Genomic DNA, 27,939 nt, shown 5'->3' with positions numbered 1-27,939 from the left:
TCCAGGTGTTAACTGATCTTAGAGTCAAGAATAATCCCCACCCCCTCTTAGCTCTGAATGTGATTCTAGGTTAACTGTATTTCTTTTATTTTTTTAAACATTGGCCATTTGGAGAAGCAGTTCTCAATGTTTGCCCATCAAAACTACCTGAAGGATTTTTAGAAAGAACAGAGGCCCAGATTCCATCACAGCTGTACGGAAGCAGCCGACGGTGACGGAAATGCCAGCTTGCTTCAGGTGTGGGTATTTGCATTATGCTTTACGGTCCAGGGTCTTTTCTGTCTTACCCTTGTTGAGTTTTGCGAAACTTAGTGAGGTCCTAGTAGATCCCTTCAGTTTCTGGGAAGAGGCTGAGGCTTAAAATCACGCTTGATTTTTGAGTTTTCTATTTCATACTACATTAGTGTTTGTTCTTGTTATTAGGTCCCATAAAAGTTTTGCCATGGGAGATACAATTTTAAATCATTTTATTATTAAAAAGCATGCTAGAAGAAATTTTTTATAATGACTTTGGCCTGAAGGTTTTTTTTTTTTTTAATATACAATGTATGCTTTCTCATCTCAGTGCTGGTCCCTGTGACGCTCCCACCACCCGTTCACCCATGCTCTTCCCACCTGTCATGATCCGGCAGAATGTCTCTGGTTTATAGGTGCTTCTTGATTTTGATTTTCACTTTATTATAACTTTTTTTGAAAAAGATATATTTATTTATGCATACAAGAGCTGGGATACAGGCCAGAGATGTGGGGCGTGAGAGGATTCACCAGAGATAGAGTGGGGAACAGAACAGTCAGACTGACTGAAATACACTGCTGAGGGGAGCAGCGGGCCAGACAGGAGAGGTCTGCTACGCCATATGGGTAGCTCCCTGGCGGGCCAGGGATCGAGCTCGTGCTGCAGAGGCTACGGATTGCTTCACAGTGCCGTGAAGGGCTTATTAACCCCTTGTGCCACCAGGGAGGCCCTATTATAACTTTTTTTCTTCTCCCTGATCCCTTATGTAGAGCCCCTACATTCCTCCTATAAGTGAAACCATCCAGTTTTTTTCTTTCTGGCTTATTTCACTGAACATGATCCCTTCCAGCTCCATCCATGTTGCTGCAAATGGCATGAGTTTATCTTTTTTGATTGCTGACTAATATTTCAATGTATGTACCACATCTTCTTGATCAGTCATCTATTTTTGGGTGGTTTCCATAGCTTTCCTATTGTAAATAGTGCTGCTGTAAACATAGGGGTAGCTACTGAAGGTAGATTTTCTTAAAGGAGAAAAACTTTAGTTTTGGGGGCTACTCCACATTTTTACATGTTTGTTAGGTACATTATTTTTACTGAACAACATAATTTCTCAAAACCCATGGTTAAGTATAAAAAATGCCTATTTTTTAAAACTTAAGAGTATTAAATTCTAGTCTAGGATTTAATTTCCTACTTTACAAACACTAGCTAAAGGAATACACTCCCATGCAGTACTCAAAAAAGTTGAAGCACCTTTATAGACACCGCCACCCTGAAGTGTCCAGAGGAATGTTGATATTACACTAGCAAAGGCTAAGTATTTACACTATTCTGAAAACATTTTAGCCTGTATTACAGTGCCATGATTTCTCCTTTTAAGGAAAATAATAGACTGAATTTCCCTGCAGTGTTCTGAGAGGAAATAAGGTCACTTTTAAAAATACATCCATGGTAACTAGTGGTTGCTTAATTTTTTCCTGAATTTTTAAGGTCCACCAAAGCACTACATTGCAAACGGTCCTTTAGCCCAAATTCAGTGTCTCTGTTTTGATCTCGTTGTAAAAGAACTCTCTGTTCATCCATTCTTTTTGCCTGAGACCGTAAAATAAGGCTGAAAAAGTCCTCATCTGGTACCGTTGGTCCCTTCGAGGCAGCAGGCGGTGGGGCGCATCTTTGATCGTCGAGTCGGGACCCCTGAAGATGCAGGAGAGGAGCGTGAGCACATGGGTGCAGGGAGGGAGCACCCCACGTCATGTCACCCACAACAGCACAGCTCAAGACATTGTTTCTCGCCTCTTAGACATTGTTAGATTTGAAACCTAGGAAATCTTTCTCTTTGTAATGAGAAATAGTTTACTAAATCCCTAGAAATGTTATCTACACAAAAACCTCCACAGCACTGCCTTAAAAACTGTCTTTTAGGTGAGAAGTTAGCATTGTCACCCACCGCTTAGCTTTGTAAAGTTTCATTTACCATGATGCTCTTTTTTTTTTTTTTTTGGTGGGACCCTCTCCGGCGGCCGGGGAACGAACCGGCGCTGCAGAGGCTGTGGGCAGCCTCGCAGCCCAGCGCTTAACCGCTGCGCCACCGGGGGAGGCCCACCATGATGCTCTTTTTATTCAACCTGTTTCAGTTCTGCATGTTGATTTTAAATTCTGCTGCTCTACTTAATTTGTTTTAATCCTGACAGGTGTTTTTGTGTGTGTGTGAATTCTTTAGGTTTCCCTACATGTATGATCTGAACTTTCAGTACTATGTTGAATTCAAGCGGGCCTCCTTATTCCTCATCTTAGAGAAAAGCTTCATATTTATTGATGGTCTGTGCCTGTTGCTAGATATGTGTCTCCAACATTCTTGAATCCACTGGAACCACCGCCCACCTTTAATTTCCTTCCCTTAGATAGAACCAATCACTCCCTGACATAGCTCACCCACACCGCAGCTGGTTGTAACTGGAGGACACATCAGCTGTCCTGGCTGGCCTTTCTTCCGTGACCATGAATCCTCCTGTCAGCACAACTCAGCAACCCTAACTTGTCCTTGCTCGTCATTATATGCTCTGGCCCCAATCTCAGCTGACAGCCCCTTGGCTGAGAAAAGCAGCCAGAGAGAATTCCTTCTCACCTACTCGCAAGGCTCACCTTTATCCCTAGCCCCTGCCAATGAATGATTCTTTTGTATGTACTATCTCCCCTTTCACGCTTCCCCTCAATCCTTTGTCCCCATCATGTCACTAAAACAGTGTTGATCAAAATGATGACTCTCCATGCTGTCAGATCTGGTAGCTCAGCCATCTTATTTGGCTTCCACACATGCCAGCTGGTTGTCTTCCGCTGCCCAATCTCTAGATTCTGGAGCGCCTGGGACTCTAGTTTCCTAACAGCTGTACGCTAATTACTCAGTTACTCTTCTCATGGACTCCAGATGTTCATATCCAAGCAGGACTTCTTTTTCTCCCCAAACCTGTTTGTCCTTTGGTCGTCTCCATCTCAGTAAATGACACCACTTGATTCTTTCTCACACCACTATCTTTTGCCTGAATTATCACATTAAGTTTCCCAGCTGGTTTACTTGTTATCTCTGCCACTCTTTCAACAGTAGCCAGGATGGTCCCCCTGTCTTCTTACTGTAGTTGTAATATAAGACCCCATCATGGCCTACACAAAGCCTCTGTGATCTAGGTCCCAACTCTCCAGTGTCTTGTATCACTCTCCCCGGGCCCTACTTCCACCCAGTCACAGCAGCCGCCTTGCCATTGCTTGAACCTGCTAAAACTTTAATACCCAAAAGGGGACTTGCTGTCTCTATGTGGAATGTTCTTTGTCTAAATATTCACATGGATGACATCTCATTCAGGTCTGTTCTAATGTCAATCCAGAAAGGTCTTTCCTGTCCACCAGCTTTAAGACACTCCTCCAGCCACCACCTGTACACCTACTACCCCTTTATCATGCTTTAATTTCTGTCCATTCACACACACAATTTCTGCCTCGCACCAACAAAGCAGGCTCCTTTAAAAAGCAAGTGTAGCCATAATACGCACTCACTCATCACTTGGTGGCTAGGAGAGAGGATTAGCTGTTACCCTTTCATGACTGAGGAAGCAGACACACAGAACTAGGGTTAGTCAAAGGAAGTTCTCTCTCAAGCAGTTTTTCTTACGGTCCTGTGTAAGCCCTTGAGCTATTCCTGACCCTCCTCAAAGTAACCACTGGTTGCTCCTGGTGCTGTCTCATACAAGTTAGCCAAGAGGGGCTCTTTTCCTACCCCTTTAAGCTGTTGTGAAGGGGTCATTAGCACCTCTCATCTCACCAGCTGACAGGAATACAAAGTATCACAAATCGCTTTTGACAGCGTTTTATGTCTGATGGACTCCGGAAAACAACTGATCATCTACGACACAGCAAACCCTTCCAAATTAGACCTCCGGTACGGCCGAGGCTCTCGACCTCCGGGCTTGTGCGGCACCACATCGACTTACTTGACACTTTACAAGGATGTCAAAGAAGTCTTCACCAGGCTCTCTGGTGTCGCCAGTCATCAGGTGGCCAAGTACCGACTGCGTGTTGTTTTGTGTCAGACGAAGCCCTGGCAAGTTATTGACGCTGGCTCTCTGGTCATCAAGACGGCGGCTCTGTGAGCTGGCAAGAAGATCTAAAAACTCATCTGTGTTGGGGGACACCACCGAAACTGATGGTGCTACGAGTAGGGAAAAAAACCCAAAATATATGTAAACATTTGGTACTTGCAGATAGAGCCTTTCTGCCTTGTTCAGCCCCCACAGCTGCCCTGTCCTCCTGCTTTACCTCTTCACTGAGAGGCTGGGCCTGACCGGCTGGATGGAGAGAGACAGAGGAACCCAAGTACTTCAAGTGACCAGTTGGAGGTTTCTCAGCTTGGACCATGTTTCCTTTACAAGATACAGAGCTGCCTTATAAAACTGGAAAGATAGCCACTAAATCTAGGTCAGTAAATCACCTTATGTAATTTCTCAGATCACGATGAATGGGAAAGTGTTTTTATTCCTGTTTTGAATGGTACAAACATCTCTTAGATTAGCTAACTGACCTTAAGTGTAATTCCTACTAGCAAAGAAGTCTTTTTGGTGGCTGAAATAGAAGAGTTTAACCTATTTTAGACTTCTGTTAAGACTCAAACAGGCATTAAGAAACTTCAGTTGTAGCTGAAGCTATGGGTTACTCTAGTCTGCGTGTTTTTCTTTAATTCAGATATGAAGCATTTGTACTTTTTATACAAATATAAGGTACATATAGAACTATATTTTTTTTTAGAAGTTATAAAATTTTTCCCAACCCAAAACAACTAAGGAGGCAGTATTACAGATGGTTAACAGAAGGTGCGCTGGACCAGAAACATCATCGGCTCAGAAGTGAAATATTCCTATTTGAACTGTACAAATACTAGCATTTCATATATCCCTAGATGTATTTATCTCCTGTGAAGATAACTGAATTCCCAGAAATAGACCACAATAATAAAGGGAGCTATGAAGATTGGGGGAGAAACATAGATAACTTACTTTTTAGCACTTTGTGGGGCGTGGAGGAAGTCGCTGTTGAAGCTGCTCCGTGATTCCGTCCCTGCAAGCAGCACCTCTGATCATCCATCCGATTGCTTTGAAATCGACTTAACAGGTCAAAGAAGCCTTCGTCTCCAATGGTATCTGCACTGATTTTCTAAAATATTGAGAGAAAATTTAAATATTCCAGCATGATTAGTAGGCTTATCAGTGGAACAAATTGATACAAAAGGTAATGTGAAGATTAAAAATAAAAATTGACATGTTCTTTATAAAAATAACCACTTGATGACAACTTCTTTGACACCCTTGTAAAAACTTACTTCAATCCAACTAAGAGCATTTCTATTTTAGTTTTTATTCTCTGTATCCCTAAGGCTAACACAGTGTACCTCAGAGTCCATAAACTGGTACAGATGCTTCATAAATTAGGCAAATATCATACCCCAGGCTCATTAAGACTCTTACAACAGCATTTAAGTGATCTAAGAACTGATTAAGAAAGCACGTGCATTATCCCAGCATAGTGATTTCCAAGGTCTTATATTTGAAGATACTAGAAAAATAAATTATTTGGGGAAGAGGAAACCTGCCATACTTTACTTAGAAGGCTTAGAAAACTAAACTGTTTTACTGATATACATAGTATAATAGAAATACATATATATAAATTATTACGGTCTAACTACTACTCTGGAAATAAGATTTTTGAGTTGGCACCTGATGATGAGCAGGCATTTGCAGGCACAGTTTCATACTGAATATTTCAAAGGTTTACAGTACTCTCTGGATGATTAGCCTTCTGTGTGTGCGAAATAAGAATACTGTTAATAGTCAGTGGTAAGTGGTTTTTTTACAGAACTGGCTCCTCTAATGGACCTGGAGGGCTTAATAATTCGAGATCAGTACAGGTGCCTATTCCGAAAGTATGGGTACAAGATCGCTATTTTTTTTTAAAGGGGCAGGGGAGGAATGTGAGGATACGGGAATGACTAGATCTCTGAATATGGTTAGTGAAGGAACGGGAAGTTTATAGACACCTGAGTTGCTAACTTGGTTGACAAAGTACATGGCATTCCCGTGACTGGAAGAAAGACAGGAAGGGTTCAGAGTACAACCGTCAGCAGCTGATTTTGCAGTCTGAGAATGGCATGCACACAAGCTGTGGTCAAATGCATTAGTCACTGCAAAAATACTAATTCATGTTCTGAACATCAAAATACACAATGGTTCCAGAACTATAAACATTTTCAGTTACGCTCAATAGGCTGTTTTGACTTCAAACTTGGGACAAAGGTTTTTCTTGAATTGCAGTTGTGCTTATTATGTCAGTTAAGGCAAAGGTACGAGGATGCAGATAGATGGAAGGCTGACAAGAGAACCAATAAGGGTCTGTTTAAAAAATAAGACTAAATCTCTTAAAAGGCCCTTATTGCTTGAAAAATGGATTTGATCACCTTTGTCATTTATTATGATGCTTAGCTAGATTAGAGGCACCCCTGAACTTACCAGTAAACTCGTGGTATTTTTATTTCTAATTAAGTTATATTTAATAATATTCCTACGTTCATTTTTCATCAAAATAGTTCACTATGATTTCAATAATACAAAATAGAAGTTGATGTTAGCAAGCAAAATTCTTCATTTTAAATCTGTATGTAGCAATCATGAACATCTGAATTTAATTTGTTCTGATTTCTGAGCTGAACGGAGGATGATTTACTGGGAGATACTGCAATGAAATAAAAGGTAGTATTTTTGCAAACAATAGTAACTGGAAACAAATACTGTCCAAACAAATACTGTCATAGACTTATCTATGAATGAAGTAATTTCTGTTTTTAGCTTTGAAGAAGACAGGAAAGGGAAATGTAGAAGACTTCTTTGAAAAACAAAGATATTTTGTATTAGGTGTCTTATGTAGAATTACTAAAAAATTCAGTGTGAACTCAAGAAAAATGATACTTAAAAACTTGTTTTAAACATACCCTATGAGAATTTGAAATTCGGTGATCAATGGAATTACTGGCATCTTGGAGAACTTTAGTGGAGGAATTAGTTTTGTATTTTTTCCCCTTCAATCTGTTCACAAAGAGTAGCTTTGCAGAAGGTTTGGCAATAAGTGGTTTTTGTTTAACAAGAATTTCACTGTTCCAGTTCTGTACCTACAGAATTACAAACACAAATGGTAAGCAAGATAGGAAAAAGAACAGTAAAGCTATTTCTCATTTCCTATATTAACCTGACATCTTCACTCATTTAGTACTGAAAGGCTGAAATATCTTAAATTCCTTACTGTCATATATCATTATTTTTAATAACTCATACCAAATGTATATTATGGATTTCTCATCAGAACGTTAAAATGGTAGTTGAAGAACGAGAGAATAAGAAAACAAAATTGGCCAAAATCCCAAATAAATGAAATGTGAATGGTGAGGAATTTTTTATTCTGGATGTGAATTACTTAAAAATCTATTACCAAGAGTAACAGTGGACATTGTGGATGTATGTAGAATTTTGAACTGTACAAACGAACACCCAAAACACATATATAGCACTGTTAATTTTTCTTTTGATAAAATTATTTTCAGCTAACCATATTTTAAAATTTTAATAGGCAAGACATTTATGAGCAATTTATCTAGTTCTAGTTCTGTTTTTAAATAAAACAACTTCTAACAGACACCAAATAACAAATATTGGAGTGCAGATATGGGCAGTAGCTCTGTGACATTTTCCACTTTAAAGGGACACCTCCAGGAGAAAGCAGCAGTTTCCACAGGCCAAGGGCTGAGTCCCCACAGAGCTGCAGATGCCAGTCACCAACCCCTGCTGTTCACTGTGCTTCTGGCCAACTGACTATAGAGCAAGAGCCCTTGCTCGGGTTCAACCCATTTGCTGGCGCAGCTCACAGAACTCAGAGCACTGAGTTGCTGGATCACCAGATGACCTGCTCACTACAGAGGACACTGAGTATCAGGCTGCTAAGAGACACACGGGAAGCAGTATGGGGAACAGGCACTGAGCAGCTCTCCCAGGCCCTTCCTTTAGGGTTTTTATGAAGGCTCCATCCCCATAGGGATGGCTGATGAAATCACTATCCAGTCCCTCTCTCCTCCCTGGAGATCTAGGGGTGAGCCCTCTAATCATGAGGCTGGCAACCAGCCCCCGTCCACAGATGCTTCCAAAAGTCACCTCATTAAAACGACCTGAAACATCTTTATTACTCAACATTGAAAATTACAAGCATTTTGGGAGCTCTGAGTCAGGAACTGAATGAAGACCAAGTATGTATGAAATGGTATCTGGATAACCAAATTACGCTTTTCCTATAAATTCCAGTATCACAGGAGGAAAAAGACATTTTTTAGACATCCAACTGCACTCCTTCCCAAGAAGTATCTTAATCTGCAAGTCTCCATTTTTCCTGTATATACTTCCTTATTTGAGGGTACTGAAATAATGAATTCGTTGATAACATCCAAAAAAAAAAAAAAAGCCTACACCAAGAACTAATTCCACTCAAACAGATTTTAAATCAGAGAAACTTGATTAACTTGATTGTCATTTGTCGCTTGGAAAATTACAGAGTGGAGCCCGTCAGCCTTTCCGTGGGCTACTGTTAGTGCCCGTCAGCGGGAGCCCAAGGGGGCAGACTCGTTTGGCTACTGAGCAGCAGGTTCCTACAAGGAGGAAAGTAGACCTAAATTATTTGTTTTCAAAAATACTTTGTAGACTTAAAAGATTTGGGAGCAACTCACAAGAGATGGGTATGTGAGAAAATCAAAGTCCATTGGAAGTTAACCAAAGTTTTGAAACAACTGGAATTGTTTGGAGCTTTCAAACTCGTGGATGTCAAGTCCAGATCAGATGCTGGGCTCATGAGTGCTACACACACTAAGTCAGAATGCTCGAAAGTCAAAATATTAAAGTCATATGCCTGTTATAACAATAAGGTAATACATGTACATGGTTGGTATTTAACATGAAAAGATGTTCTTATAGCTAATATTAATATGAAAATTTAAGGTGAATAAATAAAATGGCTACCATTAGGAGGTGGGATTAATGATCATTTTAATTTCTTTGTTGGAATTTTCTAATGTTATAACGAACATATTAGAAGTATTTTAAAAACACTGTAAAGGAATAAACCTGCTGTAACAGTGAAACAGCTGGAAGAAAGTAGCTGAAGATTCATTCTTCAGTAACCTTTTTCAAATTAAGTTCCTCCTCTTAAAAAAAAAAAAAAGGCTAGAGAGGGCACATCTTGAATAAAAAGTAATTTGTTAAAGTTTTCAAAAATGTAGTTGGAAATAGTCTCTTGATAATAATTATCCATCATCTTAGCCAAAATGTAAACTCGGGAAAACGTACACTTCCTGGCCCTTGTTTGATTTTCCTAATATTTTAATTTAAAAAAACAAACATAATACATCTACACAGTAATAAGGTATTTAAGCAGTTCAAGCTGTTACTGGTTATATATTTCTCTCTGTATTATATATATGATTTTTTGTCCTTTTCTCAGAGGCAACCATTAACAAGTATCTGATAGGCTCTTCCAGAAATGTTTCACACATCTGCAAAGGCTATATATGCCTTAAACCGCCCGCAGCATACTGAATGCATGTGTATACTGTGCTTTTTTGATTTTTAAATGAAAATTTTAAAATGATATATAGGACAAGACTTATTTAAACATTTTCACTTAAAGTAAAAGTTACTAAAATATCTTACTACAGTTCAAGAAATTTAAGACATGAAAATTGCCAACCTTTTCTGGTGTTAACTTCATAAGCTCCATGTTTTCCATACTGTGCCGTCGTCCAAACTTAGGCCGTGTGCCTTTGTTTAAAACAAAAACAAGAAAACAGTAAAATAAACTAGGGAGCCCTCCAGGTTACAACTGCTGCATGGCTGTCACGCAGTGTTAAAGTCTCTTCTACAAACCCGCGTGAGAGGAGGAGACATGTAATGCAGCATGTGTTCTTTTAAGAATAGTAATTTCCCTTACCAACTACATAAAAATAGAACCTACACACCCCCTAAAATGCTTTGATGAAAGGAAGCTACATTTTGGTTGGAAACTAACTTTGGTTACTAACATTACCCCTTAATTTAGGAAAGGAGTTTTAAAATAACTGGTTTAGTATGAGCCACAGTCTCTTAAAAAAACAAAAACAAAAACCCAAACAAGCTGTAGAGCAGATTAAGGAACAGGCTTTGAGGCCTTTAAGAATCCCCAGCACTACACCGTTACTCCTTTCTAAATTATCCTTTTCCATTTAAGATCTGGTTTCTGCCAGTCAGAAAGAAAAATACATCCTCGGGGTGTTTTTTCAAGAGTTATTAAAAACTGAATTTTCATATCCAATCTTTTTTAAGATTTTAAAAAGGCATAATTTTAAAAAGGCATAATCTGTGGAAAAACATGACACCTAATACCCAACTTAAGAAATGAATCATTACTGACACATTAGATACCCCTTAATAAAACTCCCTCCATTCATTTTCCTCTTCCCTGCAGTTTTTTATATTTTCTCTACGTGTCTGTATCTGTAAGCAACACGGATTACGTAACATTATAGAAATGGTTTCATCTGTTATGTTCTGTAACTTGCTTCCTTTGAGCAAGCTTATGTTTGTGAGCTTCATCCAAGTTATTAATGTAGTTTTATCATTTTAGGGCTAGCACATACTTTACCCAGTTGGTGACAAATATTTAGGCTGCTTCCAAATTCTTTGACATTATGTACTACGGAAACCTTGGAAATGCCTCTTAGTATATGTGCAAGCTCGTGTTCCCTCTGGTTTGGACATCAAAGTTACATGATTGGGAGAAGAACTGTTGGTTCATCTTGAACTTTTCCAGAGTGTTGCCAGATTTTTTTTTTTTTTTTATTTTAGCAGTGTTTATGGAAGTTATATATTAGATGACGTTATTCTTCAATATTCTCCATTGCTTCTTCCTTGTGTTGGCCCTTTTCCTTTCCCACTTGATGCGATCTGGCTTCATGTTCTAGGATCTTTTTGCAGACTTTGTCCAGTGTTAGCCTAGGGAGAACCACCCTCCTGGGGTGAATGCCGGGAATGGCTGTGCCAGCTTCCTCCTCCCGCTGCACTCCTTCAGCGAAGCTGGCGCCTTTCTGCCTGTCAGCCTGGACCGCTTGGCCGAGCTGCTGCCCTTGAGAGTGTCCTTTACCACCTGAACTCCATCACGCCTTATGGATGGGCACGGAGCAGACACCGTCTCAGCATTATGGAAAGAGGGGAAGACACCATCTTCCTCCGAATGTGGGGTGGTGCGCCGACGTGCTTTTTATGGCTCTTGCTCCAGTCGGAAGTCGCAAAGGGATCGAACCTCATTCTGGCCACAGGGGCTTCAGCAATGGCCGCAAAAGGACTAGAATCCACAAACTTCTTTTTTTGGTAAAGTTTCTATTCCCATCAACACTAAGGGCCTCCATTCGTCTACATCATTTCAATAGTGGCGCTGTCAGACTTTTAAATTTTCATGCACCTCATAGTTTTCACTATTACTTCACTGTGATTGTCCCTGATTAAAGTCACCTATCTTTTCACATATTTATGAGCTATTTGTGTATCTTCTATTCACCACTCTTGCCTATTTTTTATTTAGGTAACTTGACTTGTTTTTAATTCATAGTTTTCCCTACACATTTGAATGCAAATCCTTTTTTTTTAATCATATGCTGCAAATATGTCCTTGCAATTTGTGTTTTATCTCTTTATGGTTACTCCAAATGAGATGAAGTTCTTAATTTCAGTGTCCATCTTTTCCTTGATGGTTTTATCTGTGTATCTTAAGAAATCCTCTCTGAAATTCAGGACAAAAGCTATGAAATACTATTTTCTGTATTGTTAAATTAACAGGACTATGGTAAAGCAAAAAAGGTATAAAAAGTTTTCTATGTAACGTTCTCTCAGGATCTGATAAACATAATAAATAAATGTAAATTTTTAGGATGGGGTGTTAGAAGACCTATTACTTACCATGCAAACTGTTATCAATTTCAATATTTTCTGACATTATTGAATTATTTGTGCTGTAGCTCAGACCAAGAACCATTTGCAGATCTGAGAGATTCAGTCGTGCCGTTAGCTCACCACTTCTATCCCCAACCTACAACCACAAGCATTTATACTTTAGCATTGAAAGACAGTCAGTGAAAGATTTGTTTAGACTGTTGTGAACTTAAAACTGGAAGAAAACAGAAATGAACATAGTATATTAGAAGTACGAGACTATGTAAAATGAGTTCTTTCATTAATAGTTTAAGGAATAAAGTAAAGGAAATTTCAAAAATGTGATAGTCAATGATATTCTATCAATTCTTGATTTCTCTAAATCTTAGATTGCTCTTATTCTCCAGGATCACGTTAGATAATCAATTATTCTGTGACATATTAACTTGGAATCACATGATTAACATGTATTAAGTCAGCCCTTGATGTTATGCTGAGTGCTTTTACATACATTATCTACAATCTTTGTAACAATTTGCCAGGTAGATACAATCATTGCTATCTCTCCTACTTTACACAGGAGAGAAGTAAGGGTCAGAATAGCTTTCCAAGTCCAAAAAGCCCACAAGAGACAGAGCTGTAAGGGGAACTAGTCCTTGAGTCCATGTGTCATGTTTTTCCTTCTATGCCTGTACCCCATGGAGGTAAGGGGTTAGAGGGGGGTCAATCTTAGTAATCTCATGGCTCGCCAGCCTTACCTTCCTGTCTTCCTACATCGAGACCTGTGCAAACATACCTCAGACCCACAACTCAAAATACTTTGTGCAATTCTTAGGTCAGGAGAATACTACGTGAACTTATTATCAGTTATACAGGAGCAATTTGGAGAAATAATAGGGCTCCCCCCTAGCTGATTTATGAATTAAAAAAACAGAGAGCAACCTTTTAGAATTTCATACCTCTCTTGAAATTTCCAAATGCTTTTCAGCGAAATGCATTGCTTGATCATGATTTCCTAGAGCTGTGTACGCATTTCCCAAGCTCCAACATGCTCTTCCTTCACCAATTCTATGACATATATAAAGGCAACATGCAGTTATCCGAAAGGAGGTCTGTGTAGAATACAAGCTACCTAGCAGCAATTAAAGGCATAAACAATGCTCTCAATTTATTTGCTCTTTCAGCTAAAAAACATACTGTGAGAATGCTAGAGTATTAGAATATTCTATTAAAATAAAATGGATAACAGCTTCTTTAAACATGCAGTATATTATAAAATAAAACCTTTGGGATAGATCTTGTCCAACTATCCCGTTTTCTTTCTATGACAGCATTACCAGGTAATCATTAATCATTCAGTCTGTGAACACCACCAAGAGAAAGAATTCACTACCTCTTCAGGTAACATAAGTAATTTTGAACAATTATATACAAGTTCTTCCTCATATTGAGGTAAAAAACAAAAACAATCATCCTAAAGCAAACATCACAGTCTAAATAAAGACCTGCACAGTTAGAAAAATAAGAGAGGCGGAGGGGCATTAGACACCAACATTTAAATATCAAAAGATTTCATATAAAACTCAAGACTGTGGTCATCCCCCCCCCCCCCCCGTAGCCTAGGGGTTAAGTCTCAACCCTGTCCCCACTATTGCCCAAGTTCGATTCCAGCCAGGGAGCTACCCACATGGCGCAGCAGACCTCTCCTTCCTCGCCTGCTGCTCCCCTCAGTAGTGTATTTCAGTCAGTCTGCCTGTTCTGCTCCTCTCTCTCTGGTGCATCCTCTGTACCCCCCCCCCACCTCTGGCCTACAACCCCAGTTCTTCTATGCATAAATAAATAAATAAATCTCAGGACTTCCAGCTTCTTTCAAAGAAACAGGAGGATCTAGACATAATGGCTGCTCGCTCCTGCCTGGCAGCCACTAGCTAGAGGTGATTAGCACCTGTCCTCTTCACACTGGGACTTACCTCTTACCTCAAAGTTAGCAGGACCTTTGTAAGCGACTGAATTTGTGGCCCATTTATTTATAGCCAGTCAAGGCTATCAGGGACTAGTTTAATCCTCTAGCACATGCTAGCCGACAAACATTATACAGAGGATGTGATTGAAACAGAACTTTTAACAAGGAATTAAAAAGAAACTTAAAAACAAAGGAAAAACTCTAGGGATTCAACAACACATTAATATTTTACCATAACTAAGTAAAAAGGTTTTTAACTTACCTATCATTTAGCTCTTGAGCAATTGCTAAGTGCTTCAGATGATAATCAATGGCCTTTTCATAGTCTTGAAGTAAAGTATATGTGTTTCCAAGACTGTAACAAGACTGAGCTTCTACGGCTCTGTCTTTAAGCTGTCTAGCCAACAGGAGTGTCTTCCTAAAAGAAGAAATTAATTCTTATGTGATGATCATTTTTATTTTGACCTGTAGTAATCTGTAAACTCTCACTTTTCCTCGCTGCTTTCTCCTTCCTTTAAAGTAAATCTGCGTTGGAGCTTAATATATCTCATACTTCCTCCATTACTTTTAGGCAAAATGAAATGATTTTTCGAAACACAAAAACAAAGCCCACACTTCTAGAGTAAATTTGAGAATCCTACCAATTCTCCAGAGACAAGGAATATTGTCACAGATCAAGCGCCTCCAAAGATTAACAAAGGATTTCAACATTTAAAAAAGCTTTCCCGCTGTATGGAGATTTCTGGACCTACTAAACATAGAGCTTCCATATGATCCAGCAATTCCACTCCTAGGTATTTACCCAAAGGACACAGAAACATCAATTCCAAAGAACACCTGCACCCCTATGTTTATAGCAGCACTGTTTACAATAGCTAAGCTTTGGAAACAACCCAAATGCCCAAAAATAGGTGACTGGATCAAGAAGATGTGGTACATATATACCATGGAATATTACTCAGCATTCAAAAAAGATAAACACATGCAATTTGCTGCAACATGGATGGCGCTGGAAGGGATCATGCTCAGCGAAATAAGCCAAAAAGAAAAAGAAAAATACCGGATGGTCTCACTCATAGCAGGAATCTAGAAAACCTAAATAAGGGACCAGGAAAATGAATAACTATAAGAAAGTGAAAATCAAAATCAACAAAAAACTATGAACCAGAGACACTTTTAGGGGGGCGGGGGCGGGAGGGGAGGGATTGGGGTCAGAATGGGGGGCTGCAATTGTATGGGGAAAATAACAATAAAATTTATAAAAAAAAAAAAATTAAAAAAAAAAATAAAAAAGCTTTCCCTGCAGCAATATCATAACTTAGACTTGTCCGTAAATGATCTCTTTCCAAGCATACCTTTATGTTTTGACAAGATTCAACTACTTAGTTAAAATTCTTATCTGCAGGCCATTACTCACTGATTCCTGAAAATATTAAGTACCACATTTAAACATTAACCAAATTATGCCTAACACATTTGGTATTTTCAGTGAGAAGCTTAGAGTAGCAGTTAAGAGCATGGACCCTAGAGCTACTCTCTTGGTTCAAATCCCAGCCAATTATAAGGCATGTCACTCAACCGCTCTATTACTTGTTTCCTCACATAAAAAACTGGGGAAATACCTGGCAGGGTCTTGTGAGGACTACATAATTAGTATCTATCTAATGCACAGACCAGCACCTTGCTCACAGTAGATGCTAATAAATATTAACACTTTTGTTGTTATCAGTGTTTAAACCTATAGTTGCTTTTAGGTCCAATAATTTGAATGACTCCTTCTACCAAATCGTATAAATACTTCATATCATTTCTAACACTATAAAAAATGATCCCGGGGCCTCTCTGGTGGCACAGGGTGTTAAAGACAGCGCTATCAAGCTATACGCTAGCCACTGCAGCATGAGTTCGATCCCCGGCTAGCCAGAGAGCTGACCCACATGGCGCAGCAGACCTCTCCTGTCTCGCCCACTGCTCCCCTCAGCAGTGTATTTCAGTGGATCTACCTGTTTTGCTCCCCATTGTCTTTGGTGAATCCTCTCACCCCCATCCCACACCTCTGGCTTATACCCCAGTTCTTGTATGCATAAATAAATCTTTTAAAAAAATGATCCCCAGTTTTTTTTTTAAGCAAATAAACCTGAAATTACATATTTAGCGATACCTTCAGAGCTGTCACCTTGGGAGGCTACATACATTCTAATGTTGCCTGTTTGCCGAAGTTTGGGAAGACTTAGGCATTGCCTTCACGGCACAACTGAAGCTATTTGGCACAACCTGGCATTCCTCATTCTTTGACAGTACAGTTAATTTGTAAATGATCAGAAGTCCTTCTCGAAACAAATTCAAGTACTAAAGTAGGTTTACCAAACTACGCTTTCTATCCTGAAGGATATGGATCTATAGATCTATAATATATTCTTTGTATGAGGCTCTCAAAACATTTCTAAAGGAGAGTTGCAAAAATATTTTTAGCCAGTATTTTTGAAATATGTGTAAAGCTCTGAGTTTAGCTTTGGAACTGTGGAAGTGGATGAGGGAGGAAAGTAGTAAATGTTTCATTACTTTTTTTTTTTTAAAAAGATTTATTTATTTATTTATACAAGCACTGGGTACAGTCAGAAGCGTGGGAGGGTGAGAGAATTCACCAGAGCCAGAGCGGGGAGCAGAGCAGGTAGAAGGACCGAAGTACACTGCTGAGGGGAGCAGCGGGCGGCAGGAGAGGTCTGCGCGCCATGTGGGACCCTCCTCCGGTGGCCGGGGAGCAGCCAGGGATCGAACCAGCGCTGCAGAGGTTGCGGGCAGCCTCTCAACCCAGCGCTCAACCACTGCACCACCAGGGAGGCCCAATGATTCATTACTTTATACTCATGCTTTTTTAGTCAAATAGCTACCATCCATTTTATTGTATTAAAACCTGAAAAATTCTACAAGTATGTCATTTACTAATTAAGAGCTTTCTATGTCCTATCTTTTGATTTAAAAAAATAAGAAACTTGTATTTAAAATCAAAACATGATCCTTGTATAGTGATATAGTTTATTTGGGAAGATACTTCACATCTAACTTATCAACAAATATTAACACTTAGTTGATGTTTAAAAGGAGGGTAGGATACCATTCTATTTTTTAGGTAGACTTAAAGCAATTTTACCTCCTTTTTTAGACCACTATCCAGAACACGCTCACATTGGAGTCTCACATTGGATTAAAAAATAAAGTACCAATCACTGTGTCTGATTCAGTCAAACTGGTTTCTACCTGAGGCCTGTATGGGCATTCAGTTCCCACTAATTAGCAAAAGCACCAAACAGTCTAGAAAACACTGAAGCAATTTAAACTCTGCTATCTCTGTTTCAGTCTACTGATGGATTACAAAGACATTGCCACACAAGAAGCTGGTATTACCAGCTCCTCAAGGGAGTTGAGTGGGGCCTCAGCTTACAGGAGAGTCAGAGGGGCAGAGAGAGAGAAGGGGGAGAAACGCACAGCACGAGGGTGAAATGGTAGAGGGAAATTCAGTGATACTTGATGGAGATTAGGGCCTATTTTTGTTGGCAGGTTTTCTTGTGGATTCTCTTCAAATCCATAATTGGGTGAAAAGACATAAATATACATACTGTATGCTAAACAGGCCGTAAAGACTTTAAAATTTTAGAATCTCATTTAAAAACAATTAGCTTTGGGCCTCCCTGTGGCACAGCGGTTGAGCACTGGGCTGCGAAGCTGCCCGCAGCCTCTGCAGCGCCTTGCTGGTTCAATCCCTGGCCCCCAGGCAAGGGTCCCACATGGCGTGCAGACCTCTCCTGCTGTGCACGCGGCTCCCCTCAGCCTGTTCTGCTCCCCTCTCTGACTGTGGTGAATTCTCTCACCCTCCCGCACTTCTGACCGTATCCAGTGCTTGTATAAATAAATAATAAAAGTATTATTAAAAAAATAAAATAAAAACAATTAACTTTAAGGATTAAAAACTAATAGAAATATAAAGGGGTCATGCCACTGCCATTAGGTACAACAACGCTTAGTGAGCACTGTGGGCCAGGAACTGTGCTAAGGAAGGGCTAAGTACATTCTTTCAATCCTTACAACAATCTCAAAGCAAACAAGGTGTTGATTGTCTTCTGTTACAGATGAGGCAACTTAGGCTTAGCAACTCAAGGTCCTGCTACTAGTATGGGGCAAAAAGCACAAAACCATAATTTAGTAGGATTGCACAACTACTCATTTTATAGTCATCTACAGAATTAGACTAACTTGTAGTATTCAGAGGCAGTCTCAAATTCACCAAGAAATATATATGCATTTCCGAGGTTGCTATACGCTCTTCTTTCAGCAGCTTTATCTCCAAATTCTTTTGCAATAAGGAGACGCTGAAACAGAAAATTTAGATATTGCTATAATACCAAGTGAAGAATACTCTAATCACTATTCAAAAACACTGATGGAGTAAATGACCTGGCTCCAAAGCCATGCAGCATACCTGCTCGTGCGCTATAACCGCATCCCTGAAGTTGCCAAGGAGGTAGTGTGTGTTCCCTAGATTTCCAAAGGCACGTCCTTGGGCTGCTCGGTCCCCCAACACAGTCACTAATGACAGGTTTTCCCTAAGTGATAACAAAATGTGAAAAATTTGCTTGAGAGAGGGGAACATCTCAATAATTTGATTTATAAATTTAGTTCTTTTTTCAGAAAAATTTAAGCTTACAGCCACAATGTGCAAATTTTAAAGATAAACCATAATACAGGGTATTTATAGAAAATAACTGGAAACATTTTACTGAACATTCTGCTCAGAATCAAGGACAGAGTAAATCTCAGAACCCCTATAAGCTAAGAAGTTCTATAACATTCTTGGGAAGATGTTTACTCCTAACACATAGAATAACCGATGCTATTCTTCTTTTTGCCACTAGATGGCACTGGTGTGCAGTTCAAATGAAAGCTTTTTCTGGGGAGAGGATATGGCTAATTCAACTCTAAATTTAATGGGTTGTTTTTACTTGCTAGCCCATAAATTAAAAACCTTGTCCAAACTGAAAAACCTACTACAGGACAAAGATGACATCCATAGCTTGGGGGGTCAACATGACTGCATCTGTGTTACTCACTCGTAATACTCCACAGCTGCCTGCAGAGCACTTCTCACTTCCTCTGGAAATTCTCCTGCATCTTGAGGACCGGGGCAGGCGAAACTTTTCCCTTTAGCGTGATACACATTTCCAAGATTGTACAGTGCTCTTGCTTCTCCTACCTAATGAATATATCAGCAGAATTTACATTTTGAAAGCAGCACCAGGTATTATGATGTACTTAATTGCAATATCCTTGATGGTGTCTATAGTCCAGAGAAAGAACGTGCCAGCCAGCCATACAGAACCAAACAGGTGACTAGTTTTTTCCCTCAATTAAAAAAAATTGTTTTTTTCCTGTATTTTCTATTTTTGGTACTAACTTTAAATAAACTACAGAACAATTAAGAAGAATTAAAACACAGAGCAACTGAATGAAAACATTTAGTCTACCAGCTAATGTTTCCTTATTACCTTGTCATTAAGCTCTCTGGAAATATCTAGGTGTCGCTGACAACAAACCACAGCTTCTTCAAAATTCCCAAGAACTTTCAAGGTGTTTCCCAGATTCCCACTAGCTTTGGCTTCCCCCAACTGGTCTCCAATAGTCCTAGAATAAAAAAAGCAAATTACGTTAAAATATAGAGAAGTCAGAGTAGAGTTCCCCCTGGAGAACTGACACACTAAACCAAGAAAGACCGATTAGTTTTGAACCTACTTTAAATAAAAATATCAAGCTTACATTTCTGTAATTATATTTAGTTAATTTTCATTCACTCAATTAAACTCTAGGGTCATTTCACTACTATTATTCATCTACTTAAACTCCATTTTCAGCTTAAAATTAGTTTTAAAATGCAATGCCACTGAACTAAAAAAAATCACTAAGTTTATTAAGTTTTTTTTTTAATTTTTTTAATTGAAAACATTTCTGAAGTTAGTTAATTTAGGGGGAAAGTGTATTAAATAGCTCAAATTAATTACCTTGCAAGAGTTAAGTCATGATGATGGTATTCTAATGCTTTGGCATAATCATGCAAATAGAAATAAGCATTGCCCAACTGACTGTAAATAGCACTAAGTGTTTTCAGGTCTTCTGTTCCAACTTGAACTGCAGCTTCAAAGAAGGACACGCCAGCACGACAGTCTCCGGATTTACACAGACGCTCCCCTTCCAAGGCCAATTCTAGGCAAGAAGCTTCCATTCTGTAAAATCACACAGGGCATTTACCAACATTACATTACAACTGCACCATTGTTTTTAACTCCCGGTAATTACTTATTTTTACTTATTTGTGCACACAAGAGCTGGAGGGGAGGGTGGTAAGAGGATTCACCACAGACAGCGTGGGGAACAGAACTGGCAGATCTACTGAAATCCACTGCTGAGGGGAGCAGTGGACAAGCCAGGAGAGGTCTGCTGCTCCAGGTGGGTAGCTCCCTGGCTGGGGATTGAACAAATGCCACAGTGGCTGGCCGTAGCCTGATAACGCTGAGACTAACCCCTGCGCTACCAGGGAGGCCCCAGAAATAATTAATATAACTTAATTGTGGGCTGTGGCTACACTAAAACTGAAGCATGTATACATTATTGGTACGAGTAAATATTGATAGCAAGAACTAATTGTCCTGTTCAAATGTATCTGAGCCTCAGAGACCTTTTATATAGGATAGCTGACTATCTCAATATGAAATTCATTTAACCCATCCAGTACCAATGGGAGAACTTGAAGCACTAAGTTGAGTTGTGGCAGACATGGATTTCTCGAGTTTGGGGATAACAGGAATCCCTAGAGAAGACAATGTCCTACATTTTTCTCTATTCTAGCAATCCACTCACCTGCCCATCAACCCCACCTGCTAACCATCTTTCTCTGATTCACAGGCACTCGCAATAGCGCATGTGGTCTCTCGCTCGTTTTCTCCACCCTCCATGTCCTCCCTCCCTCCCTCCCTACTGCCCACCACCTGAATCACCTGCCATTTAGAAAAAGAGGAACAAAACCTCTCAACCTACAAGGCATACTTCCACAAGAGAACTGTTAAGAAACTGCACTGCAGAAAGCAATCACTTGAAGGTTTGCAGAAATTTTCAAGTCTTTCACTGAATTTTAAAAGGTAGAAGAATTACTGCAAATATGCATTAGGAGAAGCAGCACCCACTCCTGCCTAGGATTCTATAACTTTAGTAGGTGCCCTTCATCAAAGTCGCCCTGTGTTTCTTCAACATTTTCATGATTTCTACCATGTATACATATGTACTACCTAATTATTCATTTCATGTGTTTCTACAATTTGGCAATTTTCCTTTAAATTTGCACATGACTTTAAAAAAAATTAGCTTCACCCAATGCAGATCCATGAAAGCCTGAGGCTGGTGATACTTAAGTTTATTAACATAATACCATTAAAACAAATACGTAACTATTAAAAGCACAAGTAAAATTGCCTTATATACCACCAGTGGTAGACATATATCACCCTTTAGAAAACTTTGATTTAACACATCAAGCATTTTAATTTTTGGAGCAGCATTAAATTGCCCTTTAGTAGAATGAGCTTTGAGCAACTCTAGCAGAGCAGTGGTTCTTCATCCTGTGTCACAACAACAGAGCTCATCAAAAAACTCTTGAAATTGCATCCCACTCTCTGATGAGGTCTGGCCTGCACTGATTTTTAACAGTCCCTACATAATTCCAACATACAAACCAAGGCTGAGAATCACCACTTTAACACCATTCACCCTAAATTCATTTAAATATGATTATATTTCTGTATCTTAATAACAGGTCAATCAGCACATTTCTTCAAGTGCTGTCTTTTAGTCTTTAAGACTTCAAGTTTCCTTAGAGCCATAAATTAAAAAGGAATTGTAAGAGTGGAAAATAAATACAATGAAGCTAAAAGAAGTCTAGACTAAGATTAACAGAGCCAATTATAAAAGCTCAAAGCACACTTCAGATTTAGAATGAGCTGATTTAGGAAATCATCTCTGATAGGTAATTTTCAAGGTTTACATCCAGGTATTCTTTTTTATAATTAAAGTGATTTAGCCAAAGACTGCTGTTTGCTTACCATTCGACTACTGATTTTTACATTCATTTGTACCCATGTAAAAATAATGCAAGTAAACCTGTAACATTTGACTTCAACATTAGACCAACATAATTAGAGAAAGGAAGATATAAAGCACATGGGAAAATAAATCAGAAACTTTAAATTGGGGTGTGTGTGTATAATTCTTTGTCCTTTCACGATGAAGTGTGTTTTTGTCTTTTACAAGTAAAAAGTACCCTTTAGAAGTCTGTCTTTTCAAAGTCCAATAAATTATCATTTTAACTGAGATTTCAGACAAGAAACTGAGGTTTCATGGAAGGAAAAAAGTATTTTTGTTTATGGTTTAGGAGGTCGCTGGTGTATTCTATGTATACCCAAAAATGAGTCAGCAAAAGATTAATATGTAGAAATGTGACATTACTAAGGGGTTCTTTTGCTAGATGAGATACCTTAACTATCCTTGTCTAAATATTGAAATCACTGAACTTCTAAGTTACCATAGAGGAAATACTGTAAAAAACTAGCATGATTCCAAATATATCTTTAAAAAAATGCAACAATGAGCAATTTCACAGCTAGGAATTGATCTTAAGGCTACAAGTACACAAATTTAAAAAGTTGTATGTACCATGATATTCACAGCAGCTTAAAAACACAAACAACTTAAATATCCATCAATCTGGTATCAGATAAAAAAATTACATGTCATGGTAGAAGGGGCTACTAATGATGGCACTCAGTTTCACTGAGGGAGAGGAAGACAGACAGTCACACATAACAGCATATCAATTCAGGTGATTGTGCTGCTGGCCAGAAAGTTTGGAATTAGGCAGAATTGGGTACCCACATGTAAGACTGTAAAAGGACTGGAAATTTATAACAGGTTCCATATAAAGCAGAAAAATGTATTCTTCAAATAAACATCATCACAAATATTTGAACTTCTGGATTTAAACTTCTATCATTAAACAAGAACCATTAGTCCAAATGATGTTGTATTCAACAAAATTTATGGTGTTGTAACAATTACAGTCAAAAAAATTTTTACATAATTCTCATCAGAAACAGTGACAGCAAACCAGAAACCAGCCGGCTGCAGAGCCGTCATTGAAGTCCCTGGAAACTGCCTTATAGGAAAAACTACCTTAGAGAAGTTATCTCAATAATATCCACAATAAGAGCCAAAACTCTCTAGTTTTTGACTAAGTATAATTTTATGGCTCTGGTATATTTCACTAGAAAAATAGTCAACAGTCTGGGAAAATCTTCAACACCTCAATCAAATATATCTAATTACAAAATAGTCAAGGCAGGTTGGTTTATAAATTTTTTAGCCAATCATTAAATAGTAACACAGAAAGTAATTTCATATCCTCTCTGTCACTATGAGAGAATGGAATTACTTCATTTGTTTACCAGTTTGGTTGAAAACAAAGAACACATAGAGAACACAAACCAGAAAAATAATTCCATCAAAATATGTCCTGTAAAGTTTCTTTTTCATTTCCAATCCTAGCCTCTGTAAATAATTTTTACCCACTCAACTTACCACATATATCATATTTAGTTGTTCTAGTTTATTCTGTAAAAGGGGAAAGTAGTGCAAAATTATCTTGACTAAATTTTGATTGGTGACTTATTAGTTTTTGAAGTGATTTTATTATGTGCTATATCAAATATAATTCTCAGGGCCTCCCCTGGTGGCGCAGTGGTTGAGCACTGGGCTGCGAAGCTGCCCACAGCCTCTGCAGCACCAGTTCGATCCCCGGCCACCGGCAAGGGTCCCACATGGCGCGCAGACCTCCCCTGCCGCTCGCTGCTCCCCTCAGCAGTGTACTTCGTCAGCCTGCCTGTTCTGCTCCCTGCTCTGGCTCTGGTGAATTCTCTCACCCTCCTGCGCTTCTGACTATACCCAGTGCTTGTATAAATTAATTAATTAATTAATTAATTAATTGATAATTCTTTAACAACTATATATATATAATTCTTCTCAAAATTACACTCTGAGATAGGTATTATTACAACAGGGGAAAGTGACTCAGAGAAGTGACCTCTTAAGAGCATACAGTGGCAGAGCCAGGAAATGAAACTGTCTCCAAATCCAGTGCTCTTTCCACCACTATACATTTCCTCAATTGTTCTTTTCAGGGAATACTATTAATAACTATAATTTACCTAGCAAAAAGAAATCAACCCCAAAACTGTATTCCTTTACAAATTACATGCAATAGTCTGATTTTTACCATATTAAAATATTGAAATGTTTATTATTCATAGTAACAAGTATGAAAAAAGGCATTTCCCAAAGAAATACGAAACCAGAGAAGCAAGTATAATGAACCTGTTATATCCGTCTTTCAACATCTACAATTACTGATGTGATGTAATATCAAGATATATTTCATCTCTACTCCTACCTTCACTCTTCAACTCCAGGTTCTTTTGAACTATGTCCCAGACAACATATGCTTTCATTTCTAAATATTTCAGAATGTATCTCTAAAGGAGTGCTTTTTAAAAATGTAATCACAATACTTTTACACCTAAAAAAATTAATGATACTTAATCATATTATTTTTAAAAGCTTAGAAACTAATTTCACTTTATTCTAAGCCTCCAATTCTATTTTCAGATAGGTCACAAAATATTTCATTAATCATTCTAATATTTTTTCAGGAGGTTCCTTGGTGTCTTAAGAATCAACAATTTCAAAATTATAAACGTATTATACCACAGAAATTTCTCTAGAGATAAATGAGGAACTCCACACTCACAGAAGCAGATGGATAAAACATTACTTGCCAGGTGTTTGAGGAGAGGTAACTTAAACTGGATGACTCCTAACCTAAGAGATACAAACTACTACCCACAATTATACAACAATCCAATCAATATACAGAATGTTGATTATAGAGCACTGATAAGTCAGAGATTTGTTTTTGGTATGTCTTTACTAAAAACTGTTACAGATTTTCAAGTTTATTTTGGGGAAAATCATATAGCAATATAAAACCTTGTTTGATCTGGATAAAGGACAAATCTAAAACCTTTGTAGAGTAAGAGATACAATCCACTTCACCAAATCTACGGCTCTTAAGAGTATTAAGAAGTCTACCACACTTAAAAAATGTTTAGCAAGACAAACATCTCACAAGGTCCATCAGATGGTAATGTCCAATGACATTCAATGGACTTTCCATCAAGTGTGGACTATGAGCCAAACAACATCATGGTTGGCCAAAGGAAGTTAATGGTTAAGAAGAGTGGCAATGGAGGAGACAGACATGAACAGATACAATCAATTTTAATATTGTGGGTGCTAAGAAAAAGATATGCATAGGATGTTACTTGAGCCCAAGCAGGGCACAGTGCCAGACTACGGAGCATAGAAATGGTTTTAAGGAGGAAATAAACACTAATTCTACTCTTCCATTGAGTAGAATTAGCTAAACAGAAAAAGTACAAAGGACATTCCAATCACAGGGTGTAGCAGAAGCAAACATAATGAACGTGAAACAGCATGACATGTACAGGAAATCAGAGCTCAAAATGCAAGGTGAGGATTAGAAGGAAGTAAGGTAGAGAGTAGGTAGTGGCCAGATAATGGAAGATGGTCTGTTTTAGGTTAGGTTTGGCCATGCCCTGTAGATGAGTAGGAGTCATTGCAGGGACGATGCAGAAGTTGCATGATTAGTTCTGTGTTTTTAGACTGAACCCTCCAGTGGCAAATTATAAAGATGTATTTATTCCAAGAAGAAAAGTATAGAAAATGGAGTGAGTCTGGCAAGAAGATGATTGGGTCTGAACTATAGCAATGATGGACAGAATCCTGATAGGTGGATGTGACTCCACAGTATTTAGGAGGCAAGACTGGTTAAGACTTTACAGTGGATAGAGAGTGAGAATAAAGTATGTAAGAGTACTCCCAGATTTCTGAAAATATGCTCAAAGGGGTAGAGAAGGGTATTTCATATGTTAAGAGCTCATTTTTCTTATTCCAAATAGCTTCAAATTTCTTTCACTTGAAATGTTTTTTAATAGAAATGCTCTCACCTTACCTATATAAACTTCCTTGGCACCACTTAATATGAACTATCTACTCCAAAGAACAGTTAATCTCTTCACTATTGCCTAAATATGTGTTAAGACACCTAAGATTTGGTAGCAAGCCCCTTTACTCTAGATTTGACTACTACTCATTGCTTCAAGTTCTGATGTTTATTTAATATTAGTTTATAGTAGTTTTGATAACAAATCTATTAGTACCTACTAACCTTATTAATAATTACATATCTTCCATTCTTTTTATTTTTTTTTTATAGAGACATGTTTATTTATTTGTTTGTTTGCTTGTTTGTTTATACAAGCACTGGGTACAGTCAGAAGCACGGGAGGGTGAGAGAATTCACCAGAGCCAGAGCGGGGAGCAGAGCAGGCAGAAGGACTGAAGTACACTGCTGAGGGGAGCAGCGGGCGGCAGGAGAGGTCTGCGCACCATGTGGGACTCTCCTCCAGTGGCTGGGGAGCAGCCGGGGATTGAACCTGCGCTGCAGACGCTGCGGGCAGCTTCGCAACCCAGCGCTCAACTGCTGCGCCACAGGGGAGGCCCTACATATCTTCCATTCTAACGTGTTTGTGCTTATTTTGTAATTCTAGTGCAATGACCCAGACTCTCAAGAATATAAAATAACGAAGATGCAGATACTTTGCCTTGTTCCTAAAAGTACAGAAATAGCTATATTTTATCACTAAATATAAAACTGGCTATTAGTCTAATGTATTTATAAGGAACCCATTCATTTCAATATTAATACCCATTTTTTTAAAAGCTCATTTATAAAAAAAAGATCATTTAAAAACTGTAACAAAGAATTTAGGTCATTCACACTGTCCACATTAAAAGCTCCATCTTTAACATCAAATATTTAATTTTATATTTGCATTATATCAAAGGTTAGATAATGTAAAGTAACTTCATAAATTCTTCCACAGGTCATGAATACTCTATATAGTATCTGATGTCTCTACAATATAGTATATATATTATCTACATTGTCTCTACTACCATTTCCTATAGAAAAGATACAAAAGCTAAGAACAACCACAACACAAACATTTTTATAGGAAATACTAACTATACCTGACATATTCTGAATATTTTTAAATTAAAATTTGAAATGATCAGAGTTAAATATTTTTAAATAAGGAATAAGAATCAACCACTAAGAAAACAGCAGCCTTACCTGTAACGAACATGAAAAGAATGGTCTTCCCTCATGCTTATCAAATTTTCCTCCATGGAGTCATATTATAAAGTTGAGTAAAATATGAAATTATTTTATTTTGTACCAATCCAGTTCTTTACAATGTAGAATTGTTTGCAGAACATTGTCCAGTTAGTATATTAATAAGCTGGTGTTAATACATCCTAAGCTCCTGCTTCTTCTTTATTAATAATGAAAGGAGGTCAATGTCAGACAGCTTAAAGGTTCAAAATGTGTCTCAAATCCTTGCATCTGTGGCCCTTTCAGCAGCACTTCAGCAACATTTCTGCAAAAGGAATACAAGATGCTTTGCTTG

General features: G+C 38.4%; 1 protein-coding gene across 1 annotated transcript; it reads right to left on the bottom strand.

The window, feature by feature from the left end:
• Nucleotides 1-1,705: 1,705 nt before the first annotated feature.
• Nucleotides 1,706-27,658, bottom strand: GPSM2 (G protein signaling modulator 2; the record flags this gene model as incomplete). The annotated part of the gene is made up of 14 exons (XM_084242445.1): nucleotides 1,706-1,933; nucleotides 4,222-4,439; nucleotides 5,281-5,437; nucleotides 7,269-7,445; nucleotides 10,061-10,131; nucleotides 12,301-12,430; nucleotides 13,233-13,341; nucleotides 14,499-14,654; nucleotides 18,488-18,603; nucleotides 18,714-18,837; nucleotides 19,342-19,484; nucleotides 19,777-19,912; nucleotides 20,287-20,508; nucleotides 27,603-27,658. The coding sequence occupies 14 exons, from the start codon at nucleotides 27,656-27,658 to the stop codon at nucleotides 1,706-1,708; spliced, it is 2,043 nt and encodes a 680-aa protein (XP_084098571.1).
• Between the last annotated feature and the right edge of the window lie 281 nt (nucleotides 27,659-27,939).

Source organism: Talpa europaea (assembly GCF_964194135.1).
Source record: "Talpa europaea genome assembly, chromosome: 9".
Classification (NCBI taxonomy): Eukaryota; Metazoa; Chordata; class Mammalia; order Eulipotyphla; family Talpidae; genus Talpa; species Talpa europaea.
Note: the sequence above shows the minus strand (reverse complement) of the source record. Positions and strands in the feature narration are given on the sequence as shown.